The 17,311-nt window shown below is 33.6% G+C and overlaps 2 protein-coding genes across 3 annotated transcripts; one reads left to right on the top strand and one right to left on the bottom strand.

Annotated features, from left to right (window-relative positions):
- Positions 1–2,580: 2,580 nt before the first annotated feature.
- Positions 2,581–4,405, bottom strand: LOC111452682 (eukaryotic translation initiation factor 3 subunit G-like). Its single transcript, XM_023093506.1, has 2 exons — positions 3,955–4,405; positions 2,581–3,421 (listed from the first exon to the last, which is right to left on the bottom strand). Exons 1-2 carry the CDS (start codon positions 4,286–4,288, stop codon positions 2,889–2,891), a joined length of 867 nt encoding a protein of 288 aa, XP_022949274.1. The 5' UTR covers positions 4,289–4,405; the 3' UTR covers positions 2,581–2,888.
- A 4,812-nt stretch (positions 4,406–9,217) lies between these two features.
- Positions 9,218–14,867, top strand: LOC111452761 (uridine kinase-like protein 2, chloroplastic). 2 transcript variants are annotated; one of them, XM_023093630.1, is made up of 14 exons: positions 9,379–9,571; positions 9,744–9,835; positions 9,914–9,983; positions 10,227–10,345; positions 10,454–10,550; positions 10,992–11,071; positions 11,743–11,937; positions 12,339–12,422; positions 12,516–12,576; positions 12,701–12,761; positions 12,959–13,052; positions 13,173–13,245; positions 14,317–14,399; positions 14,493–14,867. In XM_023093630.1, the coding sequence occupies exons 1-14, from the start codon at positions 9,379–9,381 to the stop codon at positions 14,637–14,639; spliced, it is 1,449 nt and encodes a 482-aa protein (XP_022949398.1). In that variant the 3' UTR covers positions 14,640–14,867. The 2 variants fall into 2 exon arrangements, with proteins under 2 accessions (XP_022949399.1, XP_022949398.1); XM_023093631.1 differs by lacking the exons at positions 14,317–14,399; positions 14,493–14,867 and adding an exon at positions 13,875–14,086 and having other exon boundaries at positions 9,218–9,571.
- Positions 14,868–17,311: the final 2,444 nt, after the last annotated feature.

Genomic DNA, 17,311 nt, shown 5'->3' with positions numbered 1-17,311 from the left:
AAAAAAATTAGTCTTAATTGTTTAGCTAAAAAAACATTGGGATGAGAAATAATTTTTTGTTAATTTAATTTTGAAGTTTGGGTCAAATTAAGTTATTTTAATAAATTAATAAAATTGTTTTTGATAAATAAAGAAAAAGTGAAAAACAGGTTTGGAGGTGTCGGTGATGGGTTGATGTGAACATGATTTTCCACCGGAACTTTTTTATTTATTATTATATTTTTTTTTAATGTTAAGCATCTTGGGAATATTTTGATATTTAATTAATGTGTATTCGACAACAAAAAGTTTAGGCACGTGATTTTTGTAATTTACTGCTACGAAAGGTTGTTACCTATCTAATGTAAATAGTGATACTTATAGATTAATAAATTGTAAATAAAGAAACTAATAATAAAATATGAGTTTTTTTTCTTTTTCTCGATATTGTCAATTTCAATTTCAATTTCAGACTGAACTCTTTGTTTTTGTTTTTTTAACTAAAAATTAATTTATGATATTTTTTAATTTTGTATAATTAATTTTTCCTCATTTATTATTATTATTTTTGATTAGTTTAAATATCCCTAATAGAGTTTCAAAATTAACTAATATTATTTTATGGTAAAACTATATTTATGTTAACCAAAGCAAGAAAAAATATAATCGTGTTCCTAACCCCATTTATCTAACCCAAAAAGAAAATGTTTCACAATCCCCGCCATTCCCCATCTAAGCAGGGGAATCTTTTCCTTGTTCAGGACGACTCCCCATAACGACATCTCTATCTAAGAATCACTTCATCCAACATTTCTTGTGAATCATTAAAGCATCAAATGCCTTAACCGACTACAATTTGTTTAAATTTGTCTTCGAAGATTGTTTTTCTCATCTTTTTAGAAAGATTATGCATCAAAAATATTATTGTTTTTTTTTTCTTTTTCCCAAACTAACTTTGATGCTTTTACTTTCATAAAGATGGAATTCTTGCCAAGGAAATTCGAAGATACCTTAAAGAAGTGTCCAGCAACTCAAATCAATGAAGCAACAAATTTGGGAGATCAATACTGAGCTACACACCGATGTAGAGCTATCTTCCTACACACCACCATTAAATTTTTTTTTCCGACTTGGAGAGGTGAAAATGAGCAATTCAAACTTTTTTTACTCTCTCGTTGCTGTCAAAATTTAATAGTGTCGTGTAGGAAGATACCCACGCACCGGCATGCAATCAAATATTCTTTCTTCCTTTCTGTTAGCATTGACTGGATGAAACATTTACCAAACTAGCATCTACTTTCTAACATTGCAATCTTCAAACTATCACACTTGTGAGCCTATAATTCATGAATCTTATCTTTGGCAAAAGGAAGGCTTTTAATATGACTAAACAACAAACATTCTTGTAGTGATGAATTGATATAACATAAAGTTTGAGTATTGTATGTCATAATCGAACCAAAAAACGAGTGATCAATCCAAAGACCATCACCAAACTGCAATTATTTGAAAAAGACTGCATTCATAGAACCGGGAATAGTTTGATAATCAAACTAAAAGGCTGTCATATTTTGTAATCTCTTCAATTATTCCTGATAATCATCATTGCATTATGTTAGGTTTGAACCTATAGCACTAACTTCAAATCTACAACCACCATAATAATCCTTGACAATACAAGATACTATGTAGAACTACACTTTGCTACTTCGGTTTGATCCATTTACTAAATTTTGAGATTTTGAGGGTGCTATGTGTTGCGGTTGGGCTTGCGAGCCCCACCCCGAGGGGTGCACCAGTTTGTGTGATTCCAAAGGATACACACATTGAGGCCAAGACCCTTAAGTGGCGCCCATCCAGCCCAGCGAGAGCCTAGACGAGTGCCATGATGTAAGGGTCACAACCTACTCTCTTCATAGTACGGTTGTGACACTCCCCTGGGCACAATCGTATTACAGATTGTGACACTATGCTCACTACGGCTTTAGGGGAGGTTCAGGTAATAATTCCATAGAGACTCTTGAATGACAGCTCTAATGGCTTCTCCCTTAATTGAGCCATTCTCCTGTTAATTTCTTAGTCAAGCCATAGACTACAAACTAGCTCAACCATCAACAGGCAAGCAGAGTGTAATATGTACCTTTCCACTACTTAGAAGAATTAGTTTCCTATATCAGTTCACTTTCTTACTCCTCTTTTCACCCTAAGAGAAATATTAACTATCACCTTAGAAGCTGTAATTTAAGAAATGAATTTAGAAGCTGCTTCTAAACTCACACCAATTTACTCAATAAGCAATGTTATTTTGGTTTATGATTTCAGACTCTACTATACCAAAAGCACCTATAAACGTCACAATAGAGGTTTTCTCTTTATCGAAAGCACCTATAATACCTTGGACTAAACCTCCATTCAAACTCTCACCCCCCCTTTTGGGTTCTCGCCAGACATTTCAGTGGCTCAAAATTCAAACAGATAAACTACAAATTCATTGAGACCGAATTAGGATTGCTTCTCATCTCTGCTCAACAAAGATGGAACATAGCATATGGCTTCTTCTCAAGGTTGTAAAATATGTACATGTCATAACATATTACCCAATAACGTATAAAGCTTAATGAATAGCAACGGTTTTCCCTTTACATTTACATATTTTCATTTCTGTACTGTTAACACGCTATGAAAACGTAAAAACATTGCTATTTCTCCCAGCTTCAAACAGTCAAATAAGTAAACTCACAGAGTCATTGAATTAAATCCACTACATGTAAATTACCGGTGCAAAACACTGATTCAATCATTTTCTGGACTCAAGTAATCTAAAGAAAACATTAACAAAATGTTGGAGAGAAAAATCCAGCTACAAGAGTATGCAAATCACAAGAGAGTTTGAGAGAGAAATCATACCTTTAAGTCGCCCTTGGAGTAGCCCACTCAACTCTAAGGATGAGATTATCATAACCATATCCATTGAGTTTGTTAATTGCTCTTTGTGCATCCTCACGGTTCACAAAGTTTACAAAACCAAATCCTCTGCTCATGCCAGTCTTTTGATCAACAGCGACATAAACTCGGCTAACAGCACCAAAAGGTCGGAAAAGCTCAAGTAAGTCAGGCTCTCTAGTATCCTCCGAAAGGTTGGTCACACGAACAGAGTTCTCATCATTTCTACGTCTCATGTCAGTTCCAGTCCTCTCTGCCCCTGCTCTCATACCTGGAGGTACATACGCTCCCTTTGTTGCACCAGGAGCGGCAGTTGTAGCCTCTGGTGCAACAGTCTTATCCAATCCATCAGCTTGTGATGCCAGGTCTTTGTAAGGGCACCTTGAGGTCCAGTGGTCACCCTTTTTACCACAGGTTCGGCAGACCATAAGAACAGCTCCACCTTTCCCAAGTTGAGCTAGTGGGTCCCCAGCAACCTTTGGCTCCTCTGGTTTGCTACCTGTAATCATTTGCAGGAAACAAGGCAAGAAGATACGCTTCAATTGGCTGATAAAGAATTAATGTGAGCATTGTATCAAAAGTATAAAGACATTCAAGCATTACTCGTAAGAAGTGCAAGCAAATTTCATAACTATGAAGTCAAATGAATGGCACAGAGAAATCTCTCATGTTTAATAACAAGGATTATTAACAAAATACTGATAATCAAAAGTATTCAATTCACAAGATAACCCTGAAATTCCGAATAGAACATACAACATATGTATAGTTCTGCAAAGTCTATCAATCCCCTCGCACCATCGAAAGGTGATTCTCTCCGTTTCAAATACAAACCATATACGTTTAAATATTTCCAGTAAGCAAGTACCAGAGTTTTCTAAAGATCAAACACCACTGTAACCATAAGAAAGCGCTCCAACATAGAAACAAATGGCATACACCGTAATCAAATTATAACTAAATAGTTGCAACACCAATCAAATGCACGCAATTCCGAAAAACTACCAAAATAAAGATTATTTAAACACAAACCAGGAGCACGAGGACGCTCGAGAAGAATCTCCTCGGTCGAGACCATAGTGAGCCTACTTCCGACGTCTTCATGAACAGCATCGCCGAACTTGGCCCAAGATCGGCGCTCTATGGCATGTTTACTCAGACGAGCATTAGCAAGCTTGCGCGTTCGAGAGGTCGTCGTGATTTTGACCTTGTTTCCATCTTCGTTAAACTGATACTCAATAGTTTTCTTCAACCCATTTTCGTCCGGCCCAATAACTTGCTTGGGAGGAAGAAGAAAATCGAGATCCCCATCATCGTCATCTAGCTCCCCCCATCGCAATTTGGATGGATTTGTCGGCTGAACCATTGGGCAGGAGAGACGGAGAATAGGGAAGGCTACGGCTTGCAACACGGATTGTGGGCGCTAGGGTTTCGATGGGGAAGATGCAGAGGAAGTTGCAATTTACTCGAATTTTTTAAATTAGATAAATTCATGGCCCAAAAAATTAAATGTTAAATTAAAATTTTAAAACTTATAATTTAGTTTTTAGAATTCAATTTTCAAAGAAAAAACTTTAATTATACAATATTATATATTTTTTAAATTATAAATTGGTTTGTTCAATCAAATTTTCATTTCCTCTGTTACTTCTTTAAAAATTACAATATTTATATAAATATTTCTTTTAATTCTCTAACATGTTGGTCGTACAAATAAATAAAAATTAAACTATCGACTTTTAAAATAATAATTAACATATTTAAATTGATATTTTTAAATATATACCTCTTTAATACGGCATTATTATTAACGCAAATTATCACTTTTTTTTTAATTTACAGTAATAACGGCTCAAATTAAAAGTTTGGTAGGTAATTATATCGATTATTACCGTTTGTCATAAATTTTAATAAAAATGTCTTTATAATTATTGTATTTAATTAAAAGTTAATAAACTAAAAGGAAAATTGAAAATTTTCCATCAAAATTAAACTAACTTAAATTTCATGGATAATAAAGTATAAAGTTACCAAAAAAAAACATTAAAATCTTACCTAATTTAAAAATTAAAAAGTATATGGAAAAGAATGAATATGCATTTTTTTATTGTAATTTAAGGAAAAATAAGGGCCGTCCATCCAGCTGATGTCCAAATAGATATGTAGACGCTCTTGCAGAGGATAATTCCTCCTTTACAAGTTGCGAGGAACATGACACCGTGATATAATTTTTTATTAACTTTTTCTCATTTAAAACTAATTTTGTATTTTTATAGACAATGAATGTGACGTATTTAATTTTTATTATTATTTTCTAAAAAATAAATAAATAAATTATTTAGAAGTGGATTCTGACTAGATTAAAGTTTGAATTATAATATTTTAATTTAGTGAGTATTTTTTTAAACTCACTTAAGCCAAAAATTTAAACTTTAATAATATTTAATATGTTTAAAACATTTAAATATTTCAAACAATAAAGAAAAGTATATAGTTTTAAAATATTTTATTATGATTAATAGGTGTATTTTTGTTTTTTTTTGGAAATTTTTTTTATTCTCTATTAAATATTTCTCTAAAAAAAATATTTATTTTGTTCTCTGGATAAGAATTTTAGGTATCGTCTCATATGTGGCTCTATAGATTTCTTAAGCTCGAAGTGTGTCGTCGTTGCAATATTATCTTTAACTGAGTTTTCATCCACTCCTTCCCCTTTGCTTTCTAAATCATTCCGTCTCTACTAAAAAAAAAAAAAGATTAGACTAGTTATAAAATAAGAGTTGGGAATTATTATAAAAAAAAGAAAAGTCATAGGTTCATAATAGGTTATATTTCTAAAAATTATATTTCTTAAAATTAAATATTAATTATAAAATATTCAAAAATCAATCAAATCTCAAAATACCATGGGAATGGGAATGAGCAGCACATCTGCTATGCTTTAGGGTGTTCCCATAATTGATAATTGGGTGAATCGGGACTATCCAACTCAAATCATAAAAGTTGGGTTGTGTTGTTCAATTTGTTGGTTGACTATTTTTTGGTGGGGTCGACTGATTAACTCGAAAACAAAATAAAAATTAATATTTTATGTTTTACAATAAAAAAAATCCAAAGAGATAAAAAAAAATGTGGAAGGGAAGATAAAAGCCTGTGTATAGTAAATGGAATAAAGTAATATTTAAATATTTGGGGCAGAAAAGTTGTGTGGTTTGGATGTTATTATTAAGTGTGGAGTGGTGTCTTCTCTTCCTTGTAAAACTCACATTTTTTTGTTTTAATTTCATTCTCAAATTGTTGGTCTACTACTTCTCTCTCTTCTCTCCCTTTCTCTCTCTTGTTCTGCCATTTTTGTGAAGGGAAGAAATCATGAAGAGGTTAGTGGTGAATTTGAAGGCAAAAATCATGAAGTCGTTGAAGATGAAGAAGGCCACAGATAGTTACGATAAGATGGAGAAAAGTGAAAGCATGCGAGTTGAAATCAGAAGCAGAAAGGCCCAAAAGCTCATCCAACAGACCATGAAAATCGCTGACTCTCCCTCTTCAAAAACTTACGCTCTCTGATCTTCTCCCTTTCTCTCTCTACTTTCTCTCTCTTCTTTCTGTTTATGTAGCAGCCTTTCCCGTCTTCCCAAAAAGTATAATAAGTTCGACAATATTTACTAATAGTAGACTTGGACGGTTACGCTGTCAAACTGTATTTTGAGCTTTTTTAAGGTTGAATGTTCTGAGTTTTTTTAGTTGGGTAGGGTAGAAATTCAAAGTCTTTCTACTCGGGATTCATGAGAGACTATAGTCTGACCTCTAACCACGTTTTGCATAAGATATTTCGAAAAATATTGTTAATGATACGTAGACTTTAAACTAGAGATAAATAATCGTCTGAATAATAATATTTTTTTTTTTATTTCAATTATATATTTATCGAATTATACTCAACTTTGTTCACTTTAAAATTATTATTTTAAAGCAAAATATTAAACTTTTAAATAGACATATAAGAATTTTAAAACATAAAGGAAATCAAGAATTTTCAAACATATATTTTTCAGAAAATTGTCAAAGAATAAAAGGATAATGATTTTTTTTTTTTTGAAGGGTTTATTAATTAAAAATTTAAAACTAAAAGACTAAATTAAAATAAACTAAAATTATATATATATAAAAAAAAAAAATTATTTCGGTTACTAACTCTGTGAACGATCATGCTGTACCCGCCGTCTTATTCTCTAATTGACCAGATTTAACCCAAAAAAGAAAAGGAAAAAGAAAAACTATTTTAAAATTAATTAATTGTTGAGACAAATATATTTATTAATTTTTAAATAATGATTTTAGGTTCATTTGGTCATCCTTAAGCGCTTTACATATAAAGTATGATATTATAATTTTTGTATTTTAATAAATAATAAGGTTGCTGACGTGTACCACTAAGAAAAAATGGTGACGTGGCAGTTGTTTGGACATTGATGTGAATTTGGTGGATGCCATCTTCCAAACTTTGTAAGAGCCTTTCATTAAGATTTCTCCTAAAAAGAAAATCCAACTTTAATCACTTCGCATCCATGAATAGTCGTAGAATTTATTCATTAAATTCACTTTTTTGTTTTTTTTTTCTTTTTTTCTCTCCCCGAATAAATGAAAGTTATTATTGTTAGACGAACACGACTCTCCACAATGGTATGATATTGTCCGAGCATAAACGCTCTCTCATGGCATTGCTTTGGGCTTCTCCAAAAGGTCTCATACCAATAGAAGGAGTATTTTTTGTTTATAAACCCAGGATCATTTGATCATTTCCTAAATTAGCCCCTTCGAATAAAGCATGCCTCCCCTTAATCGAGGCTCAAGGAGGCTTGACTCATTTTTCTTTTTGGAGTCCTTTGTTCGACATTTGAGAATTTACCAATCTATTGGTACGACTAAGTTTAGGGCATGACTCTGATACGATACCAATTGTTAGCTTTGATACTATGTTAGACGAACACGACTCTCCATAACAGTATGATATTGTCCACTTTGAACATAAGCTTTCATCGCTTTGCTTTGAGCTTCTCCAAAATGCTTCATACTAATCGAGAGAGTATTTTTTATTTATAAACCCATAATCATTCCATAAATTAGCAGACGTGGGACTTTCATCGTCTAACAACTATCTATATCAACAACGTGCATATTTCTTTTTTCAACAGGGTGCATCGTATATTTGTTTTAACAGAGATTTTACGAAAGATATCTAGATATTTTAGGAAAATAACCGTACTTAGATTTGAACATTGAAATTTTAACCCCAATTTTCTTTGGGTTAAATGCAGAAAACATGGCATTTAAAGACCACATGATAACACCCAAACAAATTGAAACATTTCAAAGTAACAACAATAATCAATGTTGGGCACAACCTTAGCAGTGAAGAAGATTAGATGTTTCTTTGTTTCAAAATCTTCACCCAACTTCAATTGCCTTCTAAGCTGTCACTTGCAATCACTTAAACAAAATCACAACATTGTAAAGGCTTCCATTCGTTGGTTATTAGGGGCATCCCGAAAACGTCCGGGTCGAAAGCCCAAAGTAAAGTCATGAGAGTTTATGCTCAAAGTGGACAATATCATACCGCTGTGGAGAGTTGTGTTCGTCTAACATGGTATCAAAGCCATGCTCTAAACTTAGTCATGCTAATGGGATCCTCAAATGTCGAACAAAGGACTCCAAAAGAAAAGGAGTCGAGCTTCCTCGAAGACAGTCTATACTGACTAAGACTCCAAAAAAGTCGAGCCTTGATTAAGGGGAGGTGTTGGATGATGGTAAAACTCCAAAGGAGTCGAGCCTTGATTAAGGGGAGACATACTTTGTTAAAGGGAATGTGTTGGACGATGAAAGTCCCACGTTCCCTAATTTAGGGAATGACCATGAGTTTATAATCCAGAAATACTCGTACTATTGTGGTCTTTCCATTGTCTAACATAGTCAACGTATCAAAATTTATTAATTAAAAAGTTTAAGGAGTTAACTTTGTATCAAAAGGCCGTTAGATTATTTAAATTAATATTTAATATATTAGATAGGTTATACCCACCGCTACAATAATATATTAAATATTAAAATAATTAATGAATATACAAAAAGAAAAAAAAAAAAAATATATATTTATATATATATATATTTAAATTGGGAATTAAACATAAATTAATTAAATATATAGGCTCTCTAAATAAAGAATGCTTTGCTTTCGTGTAGGTTCGAATCCCGCCTAAAAATGCTTGTTGAACCGAATAAAAAAATGTTTTATTTTTGTTTGACATAATACGCTAATTCCGCGAAGGATATTTCACGCTTAAAACATTTCAGAACGGAAGCGTGGAATATCAGTACCGGGAATCTTTGTGCCCAAATCCGCCGGCGTATTTACCGGCCGAGTGATAACCCCGCCAACGACTGGTACGCTGATCTGTAGTCATGTCGGAAGAAACCATCCCGATAGATTACGTCATGGAAGCCGCCTCTGGACCTCACTTCTCTGGCCTCCGGCTCGACGGACGTCTCTCCTCTCCGCCGTCTTCCTCAACTTCCTCTCCGGCTCATCGTTATCCTGTTTCCTCTTCCTTTGCGCAGGCCGATGCCAACACTCCTAAGCAGCCCTTCGTCATCGGTAATTTTCCTCTCTGTTCTTGATTGGTTTATTAGGGGATTTGGATTTTATGTGAATGAGTTGATTTATTTTCATATTCGCGCTTCGTATTTTGTTGATCCTGCATTTACAGTTACAATTCTTTCCGTTTGGATCGAAGACGTTTTAATTGTTGGTATTGTTAATTTGTTAGGTGTTTCTGGAGGTACTGCATCTGGGAAGACGACAGTGTGTGACATGATCATCCAGCAACTTCATGATCATAGGGTAGTGCTGGTCAATCAGGTTATCTTTCTTTTCGCTGTATCTGATTCTTAGTCTAGATTTTGCTTCAGTTTCTTGAACTCCATGGCATTGCTGTAGGACTCGTTTTACCGCGGGTTGACAGCTGAGGAACTAGAACGTGTGCACGAGTATAACTTTGATCATCCTGGTAATGACTTTAGTGATTTCAAATTGTTTTTTGCTTCCGGAAATTTTAAGGGAAAGCACGGAGGTTTATTGTTTAACCACCTCTCAATATTTCTTTGCATGGGATAACGATTTGATTGCTTTTAAAGGGAATCATGTTTGCCATAATCCAGCAGCTTAAGCTTTTGGATTTAGTAATCATCTTTGAATAGCAACTGTATATAACATTGTTCGCTTTCAATTACTTCAATTGAATTGTCTCTAGATTCGTTTGACACCGAACAGCTTGTGGATTGCATCGAGAAGCTAAAGAGTGGGCAATCGTACCATGTCCCAATTTATGATTTTAAAACTCATCAACGCTGTGTAGATAGCTTTCGGCAGGTGGTGACATCTCTTCCCAAGTGTTCATTTGGTTTTCTTTTTTGAGGGGGTTTTGGGCCTATTCATTGCTGTGATTTTTTCAGAAAATAAATTATTGACTCGCACCAGGTAAATGCATCCAATGTTATCATCTTGGAAGGTATTTTGGTTTTCCATGATCAAAGAGTCCGCAATCTGATGAACATGAAGATATTTGTTGACACAGGTTACAATTTTGCTATTATTATTTTCTTTGTTTCAATTTTTGACCCCGTGTGATTTCACCACTTTCCACATCATAGACTTTAGACTCGTGTCCTGAGTGTGTGAGAATTTTTGTAAAACTTGCACGGTATTCGGAATGAACAAAGTATAATTGAAGAGCTCTGAATTCTGAACTAGTGAGAACATTTTTTAAAAAACTTTTCTTGTAGTCTGTGGATGAATTGGGAGATGTGAATTCTCAAGGCAAGGGGGGGATAAGCATTGGTTTGTTGGCTTTCTTTGGGCTTACTTTAAATGTGTCAGAGATTTGGATTGAATTAAAGTCTGCTTATTGATCTTTAGTACTTACATTTTTATCAGAAAATTTAAAATAGTCCTCTATATATTACTTCTATTGAATACCTCTACCTTCACCTAATATTTCGCACTGCATTGGTTTTAGAGCCTGATGTGAGACTTGCTCGTAGAATTAGACGCGATACGGTAGAAAGGGGCAGGGACATTAACTCTGTCCTTGAACAGGTAAAATATCAATATCTTTCCTGTATTTAGATCAAACCTAATGGGATCTTTGATTATAAAGGTTGAATGGTGTGTGCATTGAATTATTCACAAGGTCTTCCATAGCTTACTATCATCAAATTATATTTCCTTCAGACCATGAGGATTTTGAAATGCTCCCCAAGCTCAATATTTGGTTATTACCATAACTAAACCATAATCATTTGGCGCATTATGAAAAAGGAAAGATGTAGTTGCCAATGTGTTGAGGAATTACTATCTTGAGCCATTTCATTGCTTCCAATCATGGTGATCTCGTGGCATTAGCATGTTAAGAGATACAATTTATGCCGCCATCCCCCCCTCCCCGAGTGTATGGTACATTAATAAAGTTTTATGTCTGAATAGCTGAAAAAGAACCTCAACCTAACCCGACCGACAGAATTATTATTGCAATGACTTACTTGGTCATATATTCAATAAGATCACAGCCTTGTTTCTCGTTCAGAGCTGTTACTAAAAGGGGCATAGTTGAAGTGTTGGAAGGGCTTGCTTTTGTTTTTATTGGCTGATCAATTCTTATAGTTTGCTTACGAATTTTATAGCGAGAATAACAATACTTCATTATGCATCATCTAATTGGCATACCTCATCAAATACTCGGTGGTAATTCCTTTGTTCTATTTTTGCAGTATGCAAAGTTTGTAAAACCTGCTTTTGATGATTTTGTTCTGCCGTCAAAGAAGTATGCCGATGTGATCATACCACGTGGGGGTGAGAACCATGTTGCAATTGATTTGATTGTGCAACACATCCATACAAAATTAGGCCAGCATGACCTTTGCAAAATATACCCCAATGTTACTGTCATTCAGTCAACATTTCAGGTATTACATTTTCTAATAGAAATTCCCTGAAATTGATACTTTATGTTCCCCTTTTTCCCTTAAAGGACCAGCCAACTAGGGTAAAATATTTACCTTCAGTTGTCTGTTCACATAGTTACTATTAGCCTTGAGCTGGAAATAATGTGAAGACAGATGCAGAGAATTCTGCAACAGTAGACTCAAGGTTCTTATTTTTTAGGAAAAAGAAAGCAGTTAAAAGATATGCGTTAGGGAGATGTGATTTGTTGCTTGAGAAATGAACTTGTTGATCTTGTCTTGTCACTGGTTGAGAGGTTTACCAAATAATGTTTCAGACAAGTGGCTAAAGATATAATAATTGTTCCTGTTCTCATTTGAGATGTTACTCTCGATAATCTCATGTTGGTAACTGAATGTTCCAGATAAGAGGTATGCATACATTAATTCGAGACCAGGACATTTCAAAGCACGATTTTGTGTTCTACTCAGATAGACTTATTCGTCTGGTACTTTCTTCTACAGGCTCAAATGCTAGTTTAATTGTGTCAGTAAAGTCACAATCTCTACATCGTCATAGATTTTGTTCTTTTGATTCTCAGGTTGTGGAGCATGGCCTTGGCCATTTGCCATTTACTGAAAAACAAGTGGTCACCCCAACTGGTGAGTTAAGGAAGTAACGATTCTTGTGCTTACTTATTTGTGCAGTGAACTCATTTCTCTTGCCGTGAGTTTTTGCTTGCGTTCTGGATACTGATAAAGAATGAATGCATGCTTTTGATCTTAGCATCTGTATACACTGGGGTTGATTTCTGCAAAAAACTATGTGGGGTATCTATCATTCGAAGGTAAGTTTGACATGACTATATATCATACTTGCTGTCTGAATAATGGCAACTAGAATTTGTCTGAGATGAACTTGCTGATTACATCTGTGGTTGTGATCATTTTTTGACCAACTTCGAGGATAAATGAGATGTTTAGCCAAGACTTGATAAGAAGGTTCTTCTCATTGTTGACACTTATCCGCAATCTAATGATTTAGTGGTGAAAGCATGGAAAATGCATTGCGAGCATGTTGCAAAGGGATAAAAATTGGGAAGATTCTGATTCACCGCGAGGGAGATAATGGGATGCAGGTGAAATTAGAATGTTACTTTCGAATTATAGAGTTTGTTGGAGCTTGATCTGTGCTTTCTTCTGTCATTTTTGGGGTTATATTAACATTGTAATTTCTATTTTTTGTCCAAACTAAACAGCTGATATACCAGAAATTACCCAATGATATATCAGAGCGACATGTCCTACTCCTAGATCCTGTTCTCGCTACTGGTAATAATATCATTATGACTATATTATTAGTTTGAATGCCTTCTACTCATCATTAGTCAGTCTGTCATACAACAATAAGTTAACTTTGGTGATATTTAGATTTGACAATTGCAGCACGACTTTGAAAATCCAAGTTGCATCAGTATGTTGATTCTCAATGTTTGTTAGCCTAATGAAGTGGCCATCGAGATACTGATAGCTCTATAATCTTTTTATTTTATTTATTGGTTATATTAGATTTAAATATTATTTTGATACTTTTAACTTTTGGTTCATTTTGGTCTTTGTACATTTAAACGTCGATTTTGGTTCCTATACTTCCAACTTTTGTTCATTAAATTTATGTACTTTCAAAATGTCTATTTTGACTCTCGTACTTTTTAGAAGAAAGTCCTCTCATTTTCATTTTCATTTTTATCTCATTATAGTATGATACTTAACTTGCTAAATTTTTTGAAATGTACCCATAAATTTGTATTAGAAATTCCCATTGTGTATAAAATTTATGTTTGCTTTTTGTAAACAATGACCAAATTGGCCGCATCTTAAAAGTATAGGGACTAAACTGAAATTATTCCATCGATCGATGATATAGTTTATAAAAGGATGCCCTCTGTGTATGATTACAGAAAACACCTCCAATGAGATAAGGGAGTCGGTAGAATGTAGTTACAAACAGGGGGGATAAATGATTCCAGATTAAAGCTTAAAGCAAAGGCAAAGTAGAGTCTATAAAAGAAATGATGCTTGTTGCTTATATGAGAAGATGCGAGCATTTCGGTCTGGCCATATATTCCGGTAAAAAGCAGTGATGAAATTGAAAATATAGGATCAAAATGAGCGTTTTAAAGGTACAAAGACTGAAATGAATCAAAATCTTCACAAGGATCAAAATAGTATTTAAATCAAGATATTACTAATAACTCTTATCTGATATTCCCAAATTCGTTATAAATTCTTGAATATTGCTTTTCATTTTCTGTCAGAAGATTTCTCATACTCTTGTTCTCTTGTACTTTTATCCATAACCAATAAGTTCTGTTTAAAACTTTATTTTTGTGATCTTTGCAGGCAACTCAGCTAATCAAGCAATTGATCTACTTATACAGAAGGGAGTTCCAGAATCGCACATCATATTCCTCAACTTGATCTCTGTGAGTTATTTTATGCCATCCAAATTGGTTAAAACTAATTAAAATGGTTGCAACTGCCAACACTGATATCAGTATAACTCCTTTCGAGTCCAGGCCCCCGAGGGGATTCACTGTGTTTGCAAACGATTCCCATCCTTGAAAATTGTCACTTCTGAGATCGATGCTGGATTGAACAAAGAATATCGTGTCATACCCGGTATGGGTGAGTTTGGTGATCGTTACTTCGGAACTGATGATTAATTATACAGCTAGCTGGTTGATAGGGAGCCTGGGTTGATAATAAGTTTGTTTAAGAGACATACAAACAAAGACTAACTGTTCTTGAACCACCAAAGCTTCACTATCTCCATTAGTAATGCCGTGTTGATTTTTCCATCTTGTCTCTGATTCCTAGACCTTCCTCTCTATTGAGCTTGTTTCAAGTTGCATTGACATAATGTGCCTTTGAAGGACGGTTTGTTGTATTAATTTACTTGTCGATTCACCATACATCTTATGCCATCCAGATCGACCAGGTCCGTGTGATTTATTTTTAAAATTTAAAATAAATGTTCGTCGATAAATTTATATGAAGGAGTAACTCAAGCTAACCATGTATTCCTGCCATTAGAGCTCTGCCACAGCTATTGCCACCGCTCGGGCAAGTCATTGGCGACTGGGAGAACAATGCTTCATGGTTTGCTGCAGGTGCGCCATCCATTACTTGTAAGTTCTTCACCAGTCTTGGAGTATATGATTTTTCATTCGACAGTTGCAAATTAGTTGAATTGCTTAATTGCTTTTGCTTATAGTTTTGTTCGTCATGCTCGTATTAAAACTTAGATTCAACCCCACCTTCAATTGCTTTTATAAAGAAAAAAAACATATATTCATACAGCTCTTTATTATTGCGTTAATTTAAACATTAGTTTGACAACGTAGGGTAGGATCATCAACCATATGACAACTTTTTGTTTATTAATTATTTAATTCAAGAATTTATATTGGGATAAGATTTAAGTTTTAATTTAGAAAATGATAGTTATGTTTTTTGTCTGGAAAAGATATTAGTATCTTAATTAATTTATTTTTTAAATTTAAATTCGTGTCAACTCTGTGTCGTTTTTCAACTTACTTTTTAAAAGAAAGGCAAGTTCAACTTTAATTTTAAAAATGCTTGCAAGTTTATTCCGCAAATAAATTCCTTTTTATTGCAACTTTTTATTTATTTATTAAAATATGGTTGTTTTATGATAGTACTGTGAAATAATTCCTGGCTTTATAATGCAAATTTACTTTTATTTTATTTAAATTTATTATAACTTTTCTTTTTACTATTTTCAATTGTAATTCTGCCCATAATTTTTTTCCAAAAACTTTTAACAGATATAAATAGTATAAAATGTTTGTAGCAACCAGTTAAAAATATATATATTTATTTGGAAGGTTTAAATCTCATTTACATTTCCAAGAAAAATTTAAAAACCTTCTTTTCCACAAATTTTTATATTTGTTTTATTTTGTTTATAATTCTCTCTAACGTATAAAAGTTAAAACATTTAATTAATTGTTTAATAATGTTTATTGAAATAGATTGCGAGATAAGTTTTGAAAATAGTAAATAAACTTTCTTTTAAAATAAAATAATTACTAAACATTGTTTTATATACTGTTAAAAATGTAAACATTATTAAATATGAAAGTTTAAACTTAAATAGAGATATCCACGGACGAGGACGAGAAAACTTTTTCTATCCCTATCTCTACCTTAATTTTCATTCTTTTTAAATTTCTTATTTATTTTTACCGATATGAGACAAGGCAGAGATGGACAATTTCCATTTTACAATATCATTTTTATTTTTTAGAAAAATGTATAAAAAAACCTAATACAAGGTTTACAAACAAACATATATTATAATGCATTACCAACATAATTAACCTCAAAATCTATTGTTTTGACCTTGTAGAAGACAGAGAATAGAATCCCGTTCTTGGCTCTACTCCCTCTCCCAATTCTCAATTAGGGTGGGCATCGGCCTCGCAGGGCAAAGGAACATCTCCTTACTTAAGCTATAATACTGTTGATGTTTATTTTATTTTATTTTTTTTAATTATTATATATATATATATATATGAAATATTGAAAATAGAATTAGGTAAACATTTTTGTAAAAAGAAAATTAATGTTGTTCAAACATGACTACCAGACCGACAGACCGAATCGGTATGGGCAGACAGCGCAAATACGACAGGATTTGACTAGAAGGAAAGTAGGTCATGTTTGGATTCAGGTTTAATTTCACGCACACCGTGGAAAAATGGAGTTCTTGACTAGAATACGATCACAAACACGTGACATTGTGGACCCGTAACCAATCGCCCACCAATCAGAACCTAACACTGCTAAATAAAGTGGACTCTAAAACGACCCTCCTTTCTGATTTTCTGTTGCCGTTTTCAACTTTAGTTCTTCCATTGCCATATTAGTCGATGCTCGACACTGACGTTTTGACTCTCTCTCTCTCTCTCTCTCTACTTTTCTTTTTTTTTTTTAATTTTATTTGGCATCTTTTTATTACTTTAAAAAATACTGTTCATTCATTACACTATGGTAAATGTTTGGAGCATATATATGTGATTCCATATCGGTTAGTGAGGAGAACAAAACATTTTTTTATAAAGGGGTACCTTTTCTTAACAGATGTGTTTTAAAAATCTTGAGAGGAAATCTAAAGAATACAATATCTTCCCGCGGTGGGCATAGGCTGTTATAAATGATATCAGAGCTAGATATCGGGCGACGTGCCAACAAGGACATTGGGCCCTAGAGGGGGGGTCCCACATCGATTGGAGAAGGAGACGAGTGTCAGTAAGGACGTCAGGCCCCAAAGGGGGGTGGATTATGAAATCTCATATCTGTTGGGGAGGAG

The sequence above is a fragment of the Cucurbita moschata genome, unplaced genomic scaffold (assembly GCF_002738365.1).
Source record: "Cucurbita moschata cultivar Rifu unplaced genomic scaffold, Cmos_1.0 Cmo_Scf00014, whole genome shotgun sequence".
Taxonomy (NCBI): domain Eukaryota; kingdom Viridiplantae; phylum Streptophyta; class Magnoliopsida; order Cucurbitales; family Cucurbitaceae; genus Cucurbita; species Cucurbita moschata.
This window is presented reverse-complemented; position numbering and strand designations above follow the sequence as displayed.